Source organism: Oncorhynchus masou, chromosome 1, assembly GCF_036934945.1.
Source record: "Oncorhynchus masou masou isolate Uvic2021 chromosome 1, UVic_Omas_1.1, whole genome shotgun sequence".
Classification (NCBI taxonomy): domain Eukaryota; kingdom Metazoa; phylum Chordata; class Actinopteri; order Salmoniformes; family Salmonidae; genus Oncorhynchus; species Oncorhynchus masou.
In genome coordinates, this window is record NC_088212.1 from 3094863 (window position 1) to 3114823 (window position 19961).

General features: G+C 42.4%; 1 protein-coding gene across 4 annotated transcripts in view; it reads left to right on the forward strand.

Annotated features, from left to right (window-relative positions):
• The window catches only part of pdzd2 (PDZ domain containing 2), a 197690-nt gene extending 193326 nt beyond the window's left edge, over nucleotides 1–4364 (forward strand). For all 4 annotated transcript variants that reach the window (XM_064929142.1, XM_064929218.1, XM_064929302.1 and 1 more), the window contains one exon: nucleotides 394–4364. In XM_064929142.1, the coding sequence (XP_064785214.1) occupies nucleotides 394–560 (167 nt within the window). In that variant the 3' untranslated portion in view covers nucleotides 561–4364. The remainder of the gene's footprint in view (nucleotides 1–393) is intronic.
• The last annotated feature ends 15597 nt before the right edge of the window (nucleotides 4365–19961 follow it).

Here is a 19961-nt window from a genome sequence, read left to right on the forward strand (position 1 = left end):
GATGAACTAATGGATACTTCCCCAGAGTCAGATGAACTAATGGATACTTCCCCAGAGTCAGATCAACTAATGGATACTTCCCCAGAGTCAGATCAACTAATGGATACTTCCCCAGAGTCAGATGAACTAATGGTTAGCTCAATGGCTGGAAGTCTATGGGTATCTACTGGGATATCACTACTTAGTAATTGTAACTTCCTCCAGACATAAAAATGGGACCCACATGTTCATCTGACTCTGGAGAGTAGCCAAAGTCCTAAAGTATCCCTTTAAAGCCAACCAGTATTATGATAACGTTATAATACATTATAAGACTTGTCATAAGCATGTACAGTTTTACCCCTTATATTGGCTTATTATTTTGACTAAGCAAGTTCTCCTCCCATCCTCTAGGTGGTGCTGCGGAGCTGTCGCGGGTGGTGGACGTGGGGGATGAGGTACTGGAGGTGAACGGGAGCTCGCTGCAAGGCCTCATGCATTACGACGCCTGGAACATTATCAAGACTGTCAGCAAAGGCCCCGTGCAGCTTGTCATCAGGAAACCACGGACCTCTGTATGACTCAACAGACATATCGACTGGACATACAAAGAACCCATGTGTCAGTCTGGTTGACGTGTAACCTGACACCCATAGAACTCAAGTGTCAGTCTGGTTGACGTGTAACCTGACACCCATAGAACTCAAGTGTCAGTCTGGTTGACGTGTAACCTGACACCCATAGAACTCAAGTGTCAGTCTGGTTGACGTGTAACCTGACACCCATAGAACTCAAGTGTCAGTCTGGTTGACGTGTAACCTGACACCCATAGAACTCAAGTGTCAGTCTGGTTGACGTGTAACCTGACACCCATAGAACTCAAGTGTCAGTCTGGTTGACGTGTAACCTGACACCCATAGAACTCATGTGTCAGTCTGGTTGACGTGTAACCTGACACCCATTTTTTTTTTACATATTCGAACGAGGCAGACAGACATGTTGGGCTAACATTGCAGGGTTATTCTCCCCCCCCCCCCCCCAGAGTAAATTTGGTTCGGGATGGATCTATGTCATACAGCGTGCCAAAACCAGACCATGGAACGACGAAAGAGAGACTTTCACTTGTTTTACTGATTTACTTTTCTATGACGTCACCTTGTGATGATGTTTTTAATATGGCTGACCTACTCAGGCGGTGGTGCTGTACTGTACTGCGCAGGATTACAGTGCATTCGGAAAGTATTCAGACCCCTTGATTTTTTTCCCCCCACATTTTGTTATGTTACAGCCTTATTCTAAAATGGATTAAATACATTTTAAAAATTCTCAGAAATCTACACACAATATCCCATAATGACAAAGTGAAAACAGGTTTTGAGATTCTTTTTTGCGAATTCAGGAAAAAAATATTTTTAAAATACCTTATTTACATAAGTATTCAGACTCTTTGCTATGAGACACGAAATTGAGGTCAGGTGCATCCTGTTTCCATTGATCATCCTTGAGATGTTTCTGCAACTTGATTGGAGTCCACCTGTGGTAAATTATATTAATTGGACATGATTTGGAAAGACACACACCTGTCTATATAAGGTCCCACAGTTGACATTGCATGTCAGAGCAAAAACCAAGCCATGAGGTTGAAGGAATTGTTCGTAGAGCTCAGAGACAGGATTGTGTCGAGGCACAGATCTGGGGAAAGGTACCTAAAAATGTCTGCATCATTGAAGGTTCCCAAGAACACAGTGGCCTCCATCATTCTTAAATGGAAGAAGTTTGGAACCACCAAGACTCTTCCTGGAGCTGGCCGCCCAGCCAACCTGAGCAATCGCAGAGAAGGGCCTAGTTCAACGAGGTGACCAAGAACCCGATGGTCACTCTGACAGAGCTCCAGAGTTCCTCTGTGGAGATGGGAGAACCTTCCAGAAGGACAACCATCTCTGCAGTATTCCACTAATCAGGCCTTTATGGTAGAGTGGCCAGAAGGAAGCCACTCCTCAGTAAAAGGCACATGACAGCCCTATTAGTTTTCCAAAAGGCACCTAAAGACTCAGACCATGAGAAACCAGATTCTCTGTTCTCATGAAACCAAGTTTGAACTCTTTGGCCTGAATTCCAAGCGTTACGTCTGGAGGAAACCTGTCACCATCCCATCTTTCCCTATGGTGGTGGCGGCATCATGCTGTGGGGATGTTTTTCAGCGTCAGGGACTGGGAGACTAGTCAGGATAAAGGGAAAGATGAACAGATGTAAGTACAGAGAGATCCTTGAAGAAAACCTGCTCCAGAGCACTCAGGACCTCAGACTGGGGAAACAGTTCACCGTCCAACAGGACAAAGACCCTAAGCACACAGCCAAGACAACGCAGAAGTGGCTTCAGGACAAGTCTCTGAATGTCCTTGAGTGGCCCAGCCAGAGCCCGGACTTGAACCTGATCGAACATCTCTGGAGAGACCTGAAAATAGCTGTTCAGCGATGCTCCCCATCCAACCTGACAGAGCTTGAGAGGATCTGCAGAGAAGAATGGGAGAAACTCCCCAAATATAGGTGTGCCAAGCTTGCAGCGTCATACACAAGAAGACTCAAGACTGTAATCGCTGCCAAAGGTGCTTCAACAAAGTCCTGAGTAAAGAGTCTGAATATTTATGTAAATGTTATATTTTTTCTTTTTTGATTAATTTGCTAAAATTTCGAAAAAAACTGTTTTTGCTTTGTCTTCATGGGTATTGTGTGTAGGGGGGTAAGGGGGGAAAAACTATTTAATCAGTTTTAGAATAAGGTTGTAACCTAACAAAATGTGGAAAAAGTCAAGGGGTCTGAATACTTTCTGAAGGCATTGTACATCCGCTATCAATATACAGTAAATAGTATAGTTTAGTATTGTATAGAGGTTGTACAGTATATTGTATAGTTTAGTATAACTACTGTTCATTGTTTTACTCTGGATTTTAGAAGAGGACAAACATGCAGTCATAACCTCTTGTTCATATAGAATCATATCAAACATGCAAATAATAACAATAATCAAAGGAATGTTGTTTCGTTTTGCTGTTAGCATCAATGCTAACTGGCAAGGTACAGCTAATCAACTGTCACTGTTGTACAATAAGACTTTTAATTCTGCCCTCCAAAGGCAAAACGCAGTAACTCCATTTATTTTGTTACTGCAAAATCTGACTTCAGTTCTTTTTCTGTCTAGACAGCAATTTCTGACACACCATGATATATTCTGATCAACTGTCTTGTTCTAGTGTCAGGAAAACGACATACTACATTAATGAGATAATATAACTGACCATTACAACAGAGCCTTTGTTTGTTTGGTTTTATTTTCCACTGTAAATGTGATTATTATTTTAGGAATATTGTAAAATCGTTGCTTTTCCTTTCAAACTTTTACTCCTAATTTGAACCAACCCTCTATTATCCGTCACCCTGTATCTGTCACCCTGTATCCGTCACCCTGTATCCGTCACCCTGTATCTGTCACCCTGTATCTGTCACCCTGTATCTGTCACCCTTATCTGACCAAATGTGATACCTACCTGTGTCAGAGACTCCTGTCAAAAAGACTCATGTCATAGAGACTCATGTCAAAGAGACTCATGTCATAGAGACTCATGTCAAAGAGACTCATGTCATAGAGACTCATGTCAAAGAGACTCATGTCATAGAGACTCATGTCAAAGAGACTCATGTCATAGAGACTCATGTCAAAGAGACTCATGTCATAGAGACTCATGTCAAAGAGACTCATGTCATAGAGACTCATGTCATAGAGACTCATGTCATAGAGACTCATGTCAAAAAGACTCATGTCATAGAGACTCATGTCATAGAGACTCATGCCAAAGAGACTCATGTCAAAAAGACTCATGTCAAAAAGACTCATGTCATAGAGACTCATGTCAAAGAGACTCATGTCATAGAGACTCATGTCAAAGAGACTCATGTCAAAGAGACTCATGTCATAGAGACTCATGTCATAGAGACTCATGTCATAGAGACTCGTGTCATAGAGACTCATGTCAAAGAGACTCATGTCAAAGAGACTCATGTCAAAGAGACTCATGTCAAAGAGACTCATGTCATAGAGACTCGTGTCAAAGAGACTCGTGTCATAGAGTCTCATGTCAAAGAGACTCGTGTCAAAGAGACTCATGTCATAGTCTCATGTCAGACTCATGTCATAGAGACTCATTGGAAGACAACTGTATTTGAAAGCTGAGTTGGATTAGTTCTATGGTATTAGTCTACATGTAGTTGCATTGTACTGTACATGAAATGTGCATATGCATAGCCTAAATATTGCTGTCCAGTTCACTGCTCTAAACCTGTTATTTTACACTGAACCAAATTATAAACATGTTTCATCCCAGAAATGTTCTATATGCACAAAAAGCTGATTTATTTCTCTCAAATTTTGTGCACAAATGTGTTTACATCCTTGTTAGTAAGCATTTTACGTTTTGTCAAGATAATCCATCCACCTGAAAGGTGTGGCATATCAAGAAGCTGATTAAACACCATTATTATTACACAGGTGCACCTTGTGCAGGGGGACCAAAAAAAAGGTCACTAAAATGTGCAGTTTTGTCACACAGCACAATGCCAGTGTGTAATTGGCATGCTGACTGCAGGAATGTTCACCAGAGCTGTTTCCAGATAATTGAATGTTCATTTCACTACCGTAAGCTGCCTCCAATGGGGGGGGGGGGGGGGCGTATTTCTGTAAAAAAGCCCTTTTGTGAGGAAACATCATTCTGATTGGCTGGAAATGGCTCTACAGTGGCTCTACATGGCTGTGCCCCTGCCGAGCCATGTGAAATCCATAGATTAGGACCTAATGCATTTATTTCAATTGACTGATTTTCTTGTATGAACAGTGAATTAGCAAAATCTTTGAAACTGTTGCATGTTGCATTTTATATTTTTTTTCAATATAAAAATATAAGATGAGCAGAAATGTTTATAAATAATTCATTTTAATGATAAAGTATGGAGTGCTTCGGAAGTTTCAACTTTATCCATATTTATTTTAAGGATGTCATCAGTATTGTTTTTCCTCTGAAATACCAAAGCATACCATAAACGTGAAGTGTCTTACAGTTAAAGGTATTGGAAGATAACATTATAGCTACAGGTGGTTTCCGTTTAGTTTCCCCTCTGAAATACCACGGAACCTGATGTCACGCCATTCACGTGACATGTCTTACGTTTCAAGAAGTTACACGGTTCCAACAGCTTATTAAAATACCCACAGCATTCTGAAGCACGTCTCTGTTTCGAAACGCTCTTCTGGCCCGATTCCCTACCCGATTCCCAACATCCCGAGTGCGTAGTTGATATTCCGACGCAATTTATGGAGGTGTTTAACAGGCTTTGCATGCGTGGTTCCCTTGGGCGTGCTCAATACATTTAAATCAACTGCTAAAAACCCTCCCACTTGCTGGCCAACAGATTTTTTTGCATGTAGTTTTCATTCAATAGCGTTTTCAGCACATTTATCTTAAGCCATCCCTTTAAATATGGTATACCTTTAATTAGAAATTCGTCGAAAGACTAGAATACATGTAGAGAACTGGTTCAGGGTATAAGGGATCAATGAAAGAAAGCCGACTAAATACACGGAGTGTACAAAACATTAGGAAAAACCTTCCAAATATTGAGTTGCCCCCAGTTTCAGCACCAACTGGTAGATTTAAAAAATATTCTGATCTTGTGGATTATTTAGGTTTAGGGAAGTATGTATGAATCATTAAAAAAATGAGAGCCTTTACGCTCTAAAGTTTTTTTTATTAATTCTGATAATTGTCATATTCAGTTCTTATAAACCAATGGTAATGTTTAGTGTTTATATAATTATAAAAGGTAGAATAATGTACAATAGCAGGCTATACCCTCGTCTACTGCCTGCCCTAACCATGGAACTGTGGGGCGGCAGTGTAGCCTAGTGGTTAGAGCGTTGGACTAGTAACCGGAAGGTTGAGAGTTCAAACCCCCGAGCTGACAAGGTACAAAATCTGTCGTTCTGCCCCTGAACAGGCAGTTAAACCACTGTTCCCAGGCCGTCATTGAAAATAAGAATTAGTTCTTAACTGACTTGCCTGGTTAAAGAAAGGTCAAAAAAAAAACTGTGTGATTTGTCTGCGCTCGGATTTAATTAGCCTGTCAACTGTGATTAATGATCCTCAGCAACAACCACATAGCCGTGATGACGTTTACAGGGGAAGCAAATTAAGTTAAATGATATAGCCACAATGTAATTATATGGATTGATAATGTAGGCTAACTAAAGGGAACTAACAGTAAATTTGACCGTTTAATATGTGTTGTTATTAGGCCTATTGACTGTCCATACTGATAGCGGCTAATATGACAGAAATAGAAGACTTTCTGAGTCTTCTATTTCTGTTAGCCTAGGGTTAGCCTATAAAACATTAAAGAGTGCTCATCCCTGCAAGTTAAAAGGCCTATAACATTTAAATTAAAGCATAACTTCATAAACTTTACTGTGGGAAAGTTGATATGTTGATATGTTTCAGTTTGCTGACAGATCTTGAGAGGATCTGCAGAGAAGAATGGGAGAAACTCCCCAAATACAGGTGTGCCAGGTGTTGTAGCGTCATACCCAAGAAGACTCAAGGCTGTAATCGCTGCCAAAGGTGCTTCAACAAAGTACTGAGTAAAGGGTCTGAATACTTATGGAAATGTGATATTTCAGTTGTTTTATTTATGTTTTAATTTGACCTTTATTTAACTAGGCATGTCAGTAAAGAACACATTCTTACGGCCTAGGAACAGTGGGTTAACTGCCTTGTTCACCGGCAGAACAACATATTTTTACCTTGTCAGCTCGGGGGATTCGATCTTTCGGTTACTGGTCCAACCCTCTAACCACTAGGCTACGCTGCAGCTGCCGTTTGAATTGTTAGACATTTGCTAAACATCCCCCCAAAAAACTGTTTCCTACATTGTAATATTAGAATTGTGTTGTATGTGTCATTGTAATTGTTTTTGCCTCCTCTTGGGCCCCCCACGGCTAAGCACCTGCATTAATCCCGCCCTGATCAGCACTTTCATTCAGAGGGTGATTAGCACACTTTAACAGAAACGGACATTAAAACGAAATTTAGCATACTTTTATTTTTTTTACCTTTATTTTACTAGGCAAGTCAGTTAAGAACAAATTCTTATTTTCAATGACGGCCTGGGAACAGTGGGTTAACTGGCTGTTCAGGCTTATTGCCTGCTGATGGGCCATCAACTATGGACGGGCTTTCCATTGTATTCTATCTGGTTAGGTAGGTTTCCAGAAGACACCTGGCCCAATGTGCAATCCGCAAGCATGTTGTCTGTGAACATTCAACACAGCCGCAATATATTTTCTACAAACCGATTTTGATTTCAAAATATCGAATCGAAAAATGCAACATATTGATATATAGATTTTCCATAATGGTGCCCATCACTAATGGGTTTATTTGATTGAAATGAATGAATGTATCATAGTTTGTTAGACCATGAATTAAACTGTAACATTGTATGAAATTGATATTGGTGACTGTACAGAATGAAAGTAGTTTAACCTGAGTGTTGTTGATAGGGTCTCTCTTTTATCTACAGCCCCCAAAAATGTCTTTGGTGTTTCAAATACAGTTTATTGCGTTGGGGACCAATTGCGTGGGTTGAGTAGAAAGGCATGCTGGGAATTTAGACCTCAGGACTCCATGAAATAACACCATATATAGATTCTACAGACACTACTGAGCATTCCCAACCCACTTTTACATTTGAACATAGAATAATAGTTTTTTCTCCATAAGCCAATATGTCATTTATAAGTCTATTGCATTGGGACTGGTCTCGCGTTGCCATACCCCCAAAATCACGTCGTTGTCGCACCTCCCTTGGCTCCATTGTGACCAATGGAGTAGGTTGAGTAGAAAGGAATTAGACCTCAGTACTCCATGAAATAACACCATATATAGATTCTACAGAGCCTGCTGAGTAATCCCAACCCCACTTTTACATCGGCATGTAGAATAGCTTTTCCTTTATAAATCAATATGTCATTTATATGCAGAATAATGCCAACCTAACTTTTGAACACGGGGATATAGAATATAAACCAATATATCAAATCAAATCTCATTTGTCAGATACACATGGTTAGCAGATGTTAATGCGAGTGTAGCCTAATGCTTGTGCTTCTAGTTCCGACAATGCAGTAATAACCAACAAGTAATCTAACCTAACAATTTCACAACAACTACCTTATACACACAAGTGTAAAGGGATAAAGAATATGTACATAAAGATATATGAATGAGTGATGGTACAGAACGGCATAGGCAAGATACAGTAGATGGTATCGAGTACAGTATATACATATGAGATGAGTAACGTAGGGTATGTAAACATTATAAGAAGTGGCATTGTTTAAAGTGGCTAGTGATACATTTATTACATCAATTTTTACATTATTAAAGTGGCTGGAGTTGAGTCAGTATGTTGGCAGCAGCCACTCAATGTTAGTGGTGGCTGTTTAACAGTCTGATGGCCTTGAGATAGAAGCTGTTTTTCAGTCTCTTGGTCCCAGCTTTGATGCACCTGTACTGACCTCGCCTTCTGGATGATAGCGGGGTGAACAGGCAGTGGCTCGGGTGGGTGTTGTCCTTGATGATCTTTATTGGGCTTTAATTCAAATACAGTGCATTTATTGTATTTACAGTGAATAGAATGGGTGGAGTAAGGACTCATCAGTACTCTGTATTCAATGGGGTGGGCAGCACGAGACCAATTTACATTTCGCAGACTCTATGGAGTAAACCTAATTATATATATTTGTATTTGATTAAAAAAGATCTATTTTAAAATTTTAAATAGATCCAAAATGCAATAGTTTTCAACGTGTACACTTTCTAAAGAAACGCTGTTATAAATAATACAAGATTAAAAAATAAAATAACGTCTAAATTATCAATTTAAAAAAAAATTCAAAAGTGGTTGAATGCTGTGAAAAACAGCTGTACTACAAGTTTAGAACGTTGTTGCTGCGCTCGTACTGCCAGCATAATATCCTGCTGCTAGGAGAACCGTAATCGTGTAGCCGACAACACACATACACACACACACACGCACACACACACACACACACACACACACACACACACACACACACACACACACACACACACACACACACACACACACACACACACACACACACACACACACACACACACACACACACACAGGGCTGTAGAAACAGGGAAGTGCTATTTAGAGTGGTGACGTCGAAGAAATCCCCGCCGTAACGTGTCCCGGACCGCCCACATTCTATAAAGGCAGAGATCCGCTCCTTACTATTATTATCTCGATCAACAAGAAGATATACTGTACTCACTTCTGATTTAGCTTACTGCTGTCTAGGAGTCACACTGAGCTATAGCCTACTCACAGCTATACGAACAACTATACAGCTATAATAGAAGCAAGCCGCAAAACGCAGCCATGAAGCTCGAATCAAGAAAATCCTCACTGAAAAGAACTGAGAGCCAGAAAGAGACCGTACCAAACAAAGGTAAGCAACATTTGACTGATTTATCTCTAATTATACTCCATATTAACTAATTTTCCCAAGTCAAATGTCGCCTTCCTCTGTCCACCTGTATCTTTCGTAGGCTATGTAGCTAAAAATAATTGTATTTCCTGGGTTTTCAGATCAGAAAGCCATAATGGAATGTGCGCAACATCTGCGTAAAATCGGAGACCTGTTCAACCTGAAACACATCCTGGCGGATATGCGAGCTAAAATCTCAACGGATCCAACAATCAAGTGAAATGGATACAGTAGCGGACTTTGATAGTAAAGTGGATCGAAATTGGATCATTATGCCTTAACAGGAAATGTGTTGCGGTCGTTGCAATGTGAAGAGTTTGTTACATTAACGCAAAGCCAATATGGACCTCACACGCCCATGTCCGGAGCTAGACTACTCTCGGACCGGAGTATCTTTCTGGATGCTCCTTCAACAGAGACTGCCTTCTATGCCCTACGTCCCGGGACGCTGCTGAGTATTTGTCCATAGTCAAGAGATATATACCACCGCCCTATTGGATTATTTAGGCCGGGAAAATGAAGACGGGCCGGGAAGCCGAAACAGAACATTTGGAGTAAAGAGAAGACAGGATAGCAAACCAACATGTAGACTAAAATAGTATCTATCTGTTATTACACGTTTGATTCTAATCGTCAGGGTATTTCATGCTGTCTGTTTTAAATTTGTTTGGTGATTGATTTATCCTTATTTGTTTGAAAATAATTTTATGCTGTCAAGTTTGTTGGGTGATTTAATATTTGCTTATTGTTTGAAAATAATTTTATGCTGTCTGTTTTAAGTTTGTTTAGTGATTTAAGATGTACTTATTTGTTTGAATATAATGACAATAAATGTTTTAATTTCTTCTATTGTCATCAACGGATGTGTTCTTCTTTCCATAGTAGGCCTCTATATCATAAAATACCTGGGTACTTCTGTTGACAGACGGTGACATTCAATACCTCCTTGCACACTCTTGCCTGCATCTAGCTGATATAGGGTGTAATCATTAGTCCAACAGTTGCAAACCAGAGTTTCTATTGGACAAATTAAAGTACGGTTATCCCTGTTTTGTTCTGTTTGCTTCCCTTTAAGAAACGTTTTAACAGAATCAGCGGAATGAATACACCCCTGATAACGGGTAAACACAGTTCACTCTCATAACACATCAGCTGTATGTGACCAGGTGAAAAACCTTTCCAAGCCAAACCGTTACACACAGCCTACATCGTTGTCACCATATTAGCTAAAAAAAACACAGTCAGCATAGCCAATATAACTAACACGTTAGTAAACTTGCTACAATCATGCAGTAACGTTTGTGTACAGTCGGTAAGCAGTTACACCGGCGGGCCCCAGTGCCAATAAATACAAAAAGCTTACCTTGACTTGGAAGAGTTGTTATGTTGGAAAGTCATAGCCATCTAGCTAACATAGCATCCCTCTGTTATAGCCAGCTAGCTAACATAGCATCCCTCTGTTATAGCCAGCTAGCTAACATAGCATCCCTCTGTTATAGCCAGCTAGCTAACATAGCATCTCTCTGTTATAGCCAGCTAGCTAACATAGCATCCCTCTCTTATAACCAGCTAGCTAACATAACATCCCTCTGTTATAGCCAGCTAGCTAATATAATATCCCTCTGTTTGAGCAGGGTGTTTCAGTAGGCTAAACCAGCTAGCTGCATTGGCTAGCTAAGTAAGTGAAACTGACACTCTTTCTCTTGCTTCTCCAAAATTTTGGAAGACATTCATTTGTTCAGCTGTTGTCTTTCTCTTTGAGTCAACTACTCACCACATGTTATACACTGCAGTGCTAGCTAGCTGTAGCTTATGCTTTCAGTACTATATTAATTCTCTGATCCTTTGATTGGGTAGACAACAACATGTCAGTTCATGCTGCAAGAGCTCTGATAGGCTGGAGGAAGTCCTTCGGAAGTTGTCGTAATTACTGTGTAAGTCTATGGAAGGGGGTGAGAACCATGAGCCTCCTAGGTTTTGTATTGAAGTCAATGTACCCAGAGGAGGACGGAAGCTAGTTATCCTACGGCTACACCATGGTGCTACCCTACAGAGTGTTGTTGAGGCTACTGTAGACCTTCATCGCAAAATAGTGTGTTATAATCAGTTATTTGGCGACGTGAGTTTTATGAAATTAACTGTGGAAGATGGTCCTCCTCTTCCTCATCTGAGGAACGTCCACTTCTGTTGAGGTTAGAGGACTTTGGTTTGGAATTGGAAGCATAATTGTCCTCAACTCCCAACTGCCAACTGTCAACTGTAGTGAGTAAACCCATGTCATAAACTGACTGGCAGGGGACCATTCAGCAACAGTATAACCCATGTGACCTGAGGACGAGGTTATTTATTAACTCCTATGTCTGAAAATAGTTTGTTTACAATCTATATGACCTTTGGAAACCTGACATAAAGTTTAAAAGCAACTCAAATACTGTATTTGTTTACTCCAGACAACTCTTCCATGTCATCAATGTTTTCAAATCTACCACTAGGAAAATAAAGTGAGTTTAGAAAAGGGGATTTCAAGAAAAGACATTCGACCCAGATCTGTAAGATGTTGACCCCCTGACCCCCTGATTGTACACATACCTCCAGACAGTGTACAGTTAAAATAGACAATTGAACATACTTTAATGACACTGAAAATGTGTACATGATTTATTCAGATTTGTTAAAATATTCCAAGTACAATTTATTTTTTTAACAGAAATACTACATCCAGGAGCTATTGATTATTGATCCAGGATTTATTGATTATTGATCCAGGATTCATTGATTATTGATCCAGGATTTATTGATTATTAATCCAGGATTTATTGATTATTGATCCAGGATCTATTGATTATTGATCCAGGCTCTATTGATTATTGATCCAGGATTTATTGATTATTGATCCAGGATCTATTGATTATTGATCCAGGATTTATTGATTATTGATCCAGGATTTATTGATCCAGGATGTGATTCAGCCAGCCAGCTCTAGACCCATACTCATAAATCATCTCAGAGTAGTGAGTGCTGATCTCGGATCTGGTCCTCCCTGTCCATATAGTCATATTCATTATGATCTAGGATCAGGTCCTCCCTGTCCATATAGTCATATTCATTATGATCTAGGATCAGGTCCTCCCTGTCCATATAGTCATATTCATTATGATCTAGGATCAGGTCCTCCCTGTCCATATAGTCATATTCATTATGATCAGGTCCTCCCTGTCCATATAGTCATATTCATTATGATCTAGGATCAGGTCCTCCCTGTCCATATAGTCATATTCATTATGATCAGGTCCTCCCTGTCCATATAGTCATATTCATTATGGTCTAGGATCAGGTCCTCTCTGTCCATATAGTCATATTCATTATGATCAGGTCCTCCCTGTCCATATAGTCATATTCATTATGATCAGGTCCTCCCTGTCCATATAGTCATATTCATTATGATCAGGTCCTCCCTGTCCATATAGTCATATTCATTATGATCAGGTCCTCCCTGTCCATATAGTCATATTCATTATGATCAGGTCCTCCCTGTCCATATAGTCATATTCATTAGGATCAGGTCCTCCCTGTCCATATAGTCATATTCATTATGATCTAGGATCAGGTCCTCCCTGTCCATATAGTCATATTCATTATGATCAGGTCCTCCCTGTCCATATAGTCATATTCATTATGATCTAGGATCAGGTCCTCCCTGTCCATATAGTCATATTCATTATGATCAGGTCCTCCCTGTCCATATAGTCATATTCATTACGATCAGGTCCTCCCTGTCCATATAGTCATATTCATTATGATCAGGTCCTCTCTGTCCATATAGTCATATTCATTATGATTTAGGATCAGGTCCTCCCCGTCCATATGGTCATATTCATTATGATCAGGTCCTCCCTGTCCATATAGTCATATTCATTATGATCTAGGATCAGGTCCTCCCTGTCCATATAGTCATATTCATTATGATCTAGGATCAGGTCCTCTCTGTCCATATAGTCATATTCATTATGATCTAGGATCAGGTCCTCCCTGTCCATATAGTCATATTCATTATGATCAGGTCCTCCCTGTCCATATAGTCATATTCATTATGATCTAGGATCAGGTCCTCCCTGTCCATATAGTCATATTCATTATGATCAGGTCCTCCCTGTCCATATAGTCATATTCATTATGATCAGGTCCTCCCTGTCCATATAGTCATATTCATTAAGATCTAGGATCAGGTCCTCTCTGTCCATATAGTCATATTCATTATGATCTAGGATCAGGTCCTCTCTGTCCATATAGTCATATTCATTATGATCAGGTCCTCTCTGTCCATATAGTCATATTCATTATGATCAGGTCCTCTCTGTCCATATAGTCATATTCATTATGATTTAGGATCAGGTCCTCCCCGTCCATATGGTCATATTCATTATGATCAGGTCCTCCCTGTCCATATAGTCATATTCATTATGATCTAGGATCAGGTCCTCCCTGTCCATATAGTCATATTCATTATGATCTAGGATCAGGTCCTCTCTGTCCATATAGTCATATTCATTATGATCTAGGATCAGGTCCTCCCTGTCCATATAGTCATATTCATTATGATCAGGTCCTCCCTGTCCATATAGTCATATTCATTATGATCTAGGATCAGGTCCTCTCTGTCCATATAGTCATATTCATTATGATCAGGTCCTCTCTGTCCATATAGTCATATTCATTATGATCAGGTCCTCCCTGTCCATATAGTCATATTCATTATGATCAGGTCCTCCCTGTCCATATAGTCATATTCATTATGATCAGGTCCTCCCTGTCCATATAGTCATATTCATTATGATCTAGGATCAGGTCCTCCCTGTCCATATAGTCATATTCATTATGATCAGGTCCTCCCTGTCCATATAGTCATATTCATTATGATCAGGTCCTCCCTGTCCATATAGTCATATTCATTATGATCTAGGATCAGGTCATCCCTGTCCATATAGTCATATTCATTATGATCTATGATCAGGTCCTCCCTGTCCATATAGTCATATTCATTTTGATCAGGTCCTCCCTGTCCATATAGTCATATTTATACTTATTTTTGTTGGCACAAAACTACCCCCTCATAATGCCATTCGTTTGTATGGGTTGGCTACCTTTAGACGAGTCCCGTGCCACTTGAGCAAAACAGAGAACACCATCGTGTTCGCGAGAGTCTTATCTTTCCAATAGAGAAGTCATATTTGTTTTTTGTAGGCCAAACCGTCCGGGTGCTACAGACAGTTTTTTTGGTAATAAGACCGATTTTCGGGATGTCTCCTGGTCTGACAAACACCGCTGTAGCTCGGCCACCTTCCACCGCAGATGCGTTCTCTCCTGGTCTGACAAACACCGCTGTAGCTCGGCCACCTTCCACCGCAGATGCGTTCTCTCCTGGTCTGACAAACACCGCTGTAGCTCGGCCACCTTCCACCGCAGATGCGTTCTCTCCTGGTCTGACAAACACCGCTGTAGCTCGGCCACCTTCCACCGCAGATGCGTTCTCTCCTGGTCTGACAAACACCGCTGTAGCTCGGCCACCTTCCACCGCAGATGCAGAAGGCCAGCATAGGCGGATGCTGTGCATTGAGACACAACCATCTCGACCTTAGACGGATTTTGACGGGGATTCTTTTTTATGTCACTTAGATTGACAGACGGGTACATCAATAGAATCATATTAAGGATTTTAAGTATGAGAATAAAGTGCAATTCACCCGCTATTCGTATTGTGTGGAGATCGAATACATTAAGGTGTGGTTGGGTGTGTGTCTACAGATATACCATATTCCGAGTTTATCTTAATTTAATTCCACCACCTTTACAGACAAGGAAACCATGAATATGGTTGAGTGAACCTACCGGTTCCAAGTGGAAAAAGCGTCTACCGTTTTTCCATGCACTGTCGTTTACACCTTGATAAGAGCTATTGATAAGAGCTTGGTAAATAAGTAATCTGTTTGAATAAGGGAATTGTAAATACGAATGACGCTTGTTTAGTAAGGGTGTTTTCACATATAGTCTTCTTTAAAAGAACCAATCTCAGTCCTCTTTCATGTGAACTCTGAGGTAAAAAAAGAAGATCTCAGTTCTCTTTGTACTCACACTGCCTTTCAATGAGGACTCGTTTCATTAAAATATGAGACATAATAATTGTGATCAGAAGATACTATTTTCAGGATATGTCAGTAGTCTAGTGGGAGGGGTTATGTCAGTAGTCTGGTGGGAGGGGTTATGTCAGTAGTCTGGTGGGAGGGGTTATGTCAGGAGTCTAGTGGGAGGGGTTATGTCAGTAGTCTAGTGTGAGGGGTTATATCAGTAGTCTGGTGTGAGGGGTTATGTCAGTAGTCTAGTGTGAGGGGTTATGTCAGTAGTCTAGTGTGAGGGGTTATATCAGTAGTCTAGTGTGAGGGGTTATGTCAGTAGTCTGGTGGGAGGGGTTATGTCAGTAGTCTGGTGGGAGGGGTTATGTCTGTAGTCTAGTGGGAGGGGTTATGTCAGTAGTCTAGTGGGAGGGGTTATGTCAGTAGTCTAGTGGGAGGGGTTATGTCAGTAGTCTAGTGGGAGGGGTTATGTCAGTAGTCTAGTGTGAGGGGTTATGTCAGTAGTCTAGTGGGAGGGGTTATATCAGTAGTCTAGTGGGAGGGGTTATGTCAGTAGTCTGGTGGGAGGGGTTATGTCAGTAGTCTAGTGGGAGGGGTTATGTCAGTAGTCTAGTGGGAGGGGTTATGTCAGTAGTCTAGTGGGAGGGGTTATGTCAGTAGTCTAGTGGGAGGGGTTATGTCAGTAGTCTAGTGGGAGGGGTTATGTCAGTAGTCTAGTGGGAGGGGTTATGTCAGTAGTCTAGTGTGAGGGGTTATGTCAGTAGTCTAGTGGGAGGGGTTATGTCAGTAGTCTAGTGGGAGGGGTTATGTCAGTAGTCTAGTGTGAGGGGTTATGTCAGTAGTCTGGTGGGAGGGGTTATGTCAGTAGTCTGGTGGGAGGGGTTATGTCAGTAGTCTGGTGGGAGGGGTTATGTCAGTAGTCTAGTGTGAGGGGTTATGTCAGTAGTCTAGTGGGAGGGGTTATGTCAGTAGTCTGGTGGGAGGGGTTATATCAGTAGTCTAGTGTGAGGGGTTATATCAGTAGTCTGGTGTGAGGGGTTATGTCAGTAGTCTAGTGTGAGGGGTTATGTCAGTAGTCTAGTGTGAGGGGTTATATCAGTAGTCTGGTGGGAGGGGTTATGTCAGTAGTCTGGTGGGAGGGGTTATGTCAGTAGTCTGGTGGGAGGGGTTATGTCAGTAGTCTGGTGGGAGGGGTTATGTCAGTAGTCTAGTGTGAGGGGTTATGTCAGTAGTCTGGTGGGAGGGGTTATGTCAGTAGTCTGGTGGGAGGGGTTATGTCAGTAGTCTAGTGTGAGGGGTTATGTCAGTAGTCTAGTGGGAGGGGTTATATCAGTAGTCTAGTGGGAGGGGTTATGTCAGTAGTCTGGTGGGAGGGGTTATGTCAGTAGTCTAGTGGGAGGGGTTATGTCAGTAGTCTAGTGGGAGGGGTTATGTCAGTAGTCTAGTGGGAGGGGTTATGTCAGTAGTCTAGTGGGAGGGGTTATGTCAGTAGTCTAGTGGGAGGGGTTATGTCAGTAGTCTAGTGGGAGGGGTTATGTCAGTAGTCTAGTGTGAGGGGTTATGTCAGTAGTCTAGTGGGAGGGGTTATGTCAGTAGTCTAGTGGGAGGGGTTATGTCAGTAGTCTAGTGTGAGGGGTTATGTCAGTAGTCTGGTGGGAGGGGTTATGTCAGTAGTCTGGTGGGAGGGGTTATGTCAGTAGTCTGGTGGGAGGGGTTATGTCAGTAGTCTAGTGTGAGGGGTTATGTCAGTAGTCTAGTGGGAGGGGTTATGTCAGTAGTCTGGTGGGAGGGGTTATATCAGTAGTCTAGTGTGAGGGGTTATGTCAGTAGTCTAGTGTGAGGGGTTATATCAGTAGTCTAGTGTGAGGGGTTATGTCAGTAGTCTAGTGTGAGGGGTTATATCAGTAGTCTGGTGGGAGGGGTTATGTCAGTAGTCTGGTGGGAGGGGTTATGTCAGTAGTCTGGTGGGAGGGGTTATGTCAGTAGTCTGGTGGGAGGGGTTATGTCAGTAGTCTAGTGTGAGGGGTTATGTCAGTAGTCTGGTGGGAGGGGTTATGTCAGTAGTCTGGTGGGAGGGGTTATGTCAGTAGTCTAGTGGGAGGGGTTATGTCAGTAGTCTAGTGTGAGGGGTTATGTCAGTAGTCTAGTGGGAGGGGTTATGTCAGTAGTCTAGTGTGAGGGGTTATGTCAGTAGTCTAGTGGGAGGGGTTATGTCAGTAGTCTGGTGTGAGGGGTTATGTCAGTAGTCTAGTGTGAGGGGTTATAACAGTAGTCTAGTGTGATGGGTTATATCAGTAGTCTAGTGTGAGGGGTTATGTCAGTAGTCTAGTGTGAGGGGTTATAACAGTAGTCTAGTGTGAGGAGTTATGGCAGTAGTCTTGTGTGAGGGGTTATGTCAGTAGTCTACTGTGAGGGATTATGGCAGGGAAAACAGTGTTGCAGTAGTCTTGTGTGTGGCGCAGGAATAATGACAGGTGAAACTGGAGAGCTTTATGTTTATATTGCCCTAATAATGTGAACCGAACCGCGGAATTCAAGCAAACCGAACACTTCTTTTGGAGGGGTCTGAGTCTTTTTGGAGTGTTCGAACCACTGCACAGCTATTTTCAAATCTCTCCAACAATGTTCGATCGGGTTCTAGTCTGGGCTCTGGCTGGGCCACTCTAGGACATTCAGAGACTTGTTCTGAAGGCACTCCTGCTTTGTCTTGGCTGGGTGCTTTGGGTTGTTGTCCTGTCGGAAGGTGAACCTTCACCCCAGTCTGAGGTCCTGAGTGCTCTAGAGCAGGTTTTCATCAAGAGTCTTTCTGTACTTTGCTCCTTTCATCTTTCCCTTGATCCTGACTAGTCTCCCAGTCCCTGACGCTGAAAAACATCCCCACAGCATGATGCCGCCACCACCATGCTTCACCGTAGGGATGGTGCCAGGTTTCTTCGTGACGTGACGGTTGGCAATCTTGTTTTCATCAGAACAGGGAATGTTGTTTCTCATGGAGAAAGGTGCCTTTTGGCAAACTCCAAGCGGGCTGTCATGTGCCTTTTACTGAGACGTTGCTACCATCTAGCCACTCTACCATAAAGGCCTGATTGGCAGAGTGCTGCAGAGATGGTTGTCCTTCTGGAAGGTTCTCCCATCGCCACAAGGGAACTCTGGAGCGCTGCCAGAGTGACCATCGGGTTCTTGGTCACCTCCCTGACCAAGGCCCTTCTCCCCCGATTGCTCAGTTTGGCCGGGAGGCCAGCTCTAGGAAGAGTCTTGGTGGTTCCAAACTTTTTCCATTTAAGAATGATGGATGCCACTGTGTTCTTGGGGACCTTCAATGCTGCATAACTGTTTTGGTGCCCTTCCCCAGATCTGTGCCTCGACACAATCCTTTCTCGGAACTCTATGGACACTTCCTTCGACCTCATGGCTTGGTTTTTGCTCTGACATGCACTGTCAACTGTGGGACCTTATATAGGCAGGTGTGTGCCTTTCCAAATCTTGTCCAATCAATTTAATTTACTACAGGTGGACTCCAATCGAGTTGTAGAAACATCTCAAGGCTGATCAATGGAAACAGGATGAACCTGAGCTCTCATAGCAAAGGGTCTGAATACTTATGTGAATAAGGTTTCTGTTTTTGTTTTTTTTGCCTTTTCCTGTCGTTTGCCTGCCCCGCGTGGTTGCAATTAACGTTACTTCAACAGAGTCTACACTATGGTCTTACCTGAAGCCAGATACAACCGTCAACCACAAGAGGATTCATGAGCTCTCAATGAGTGTAGACTGCCTGCTGCCTGCTTCCTACTGCCTGCTGCCTGCTGCCTGCTGCCTGCTGCCTACTGCCTGCTGCCTGCTGCCTGCTACCTGCTGCCTACTGCCTACTGCCTGCTGCCTGCTGCCTACTGCCTACTGCCTGCTGCCTGCTGCCTGCTGCCTGCTGCCTGCTGCCTGCTGCCTACTGCCTGCTGCCTGCTGCCTGCTGCCTGCTGCCTGCTGCCTACTGCCTGCTGCCTACTGCCTGCTGCCTGCTGCCTACTGCCTGCTGCCTGCTGCCTGCTGCCTGCTGCCTGCTGCCTACTGCCTACTGCCTACTGCCTGCTGCCTGCTGCCTACTGCCTGCTGCCTGCTGCCTGCTGCCTGATGCCTGCTACCTACTGCCTGCTGCCTGCTACCTACTGCCTACTGCCTGCTGCCTGCTGCCTGCTGCCTGCTACCTACTGCCTGATGCCTGCTACCTACTGCCT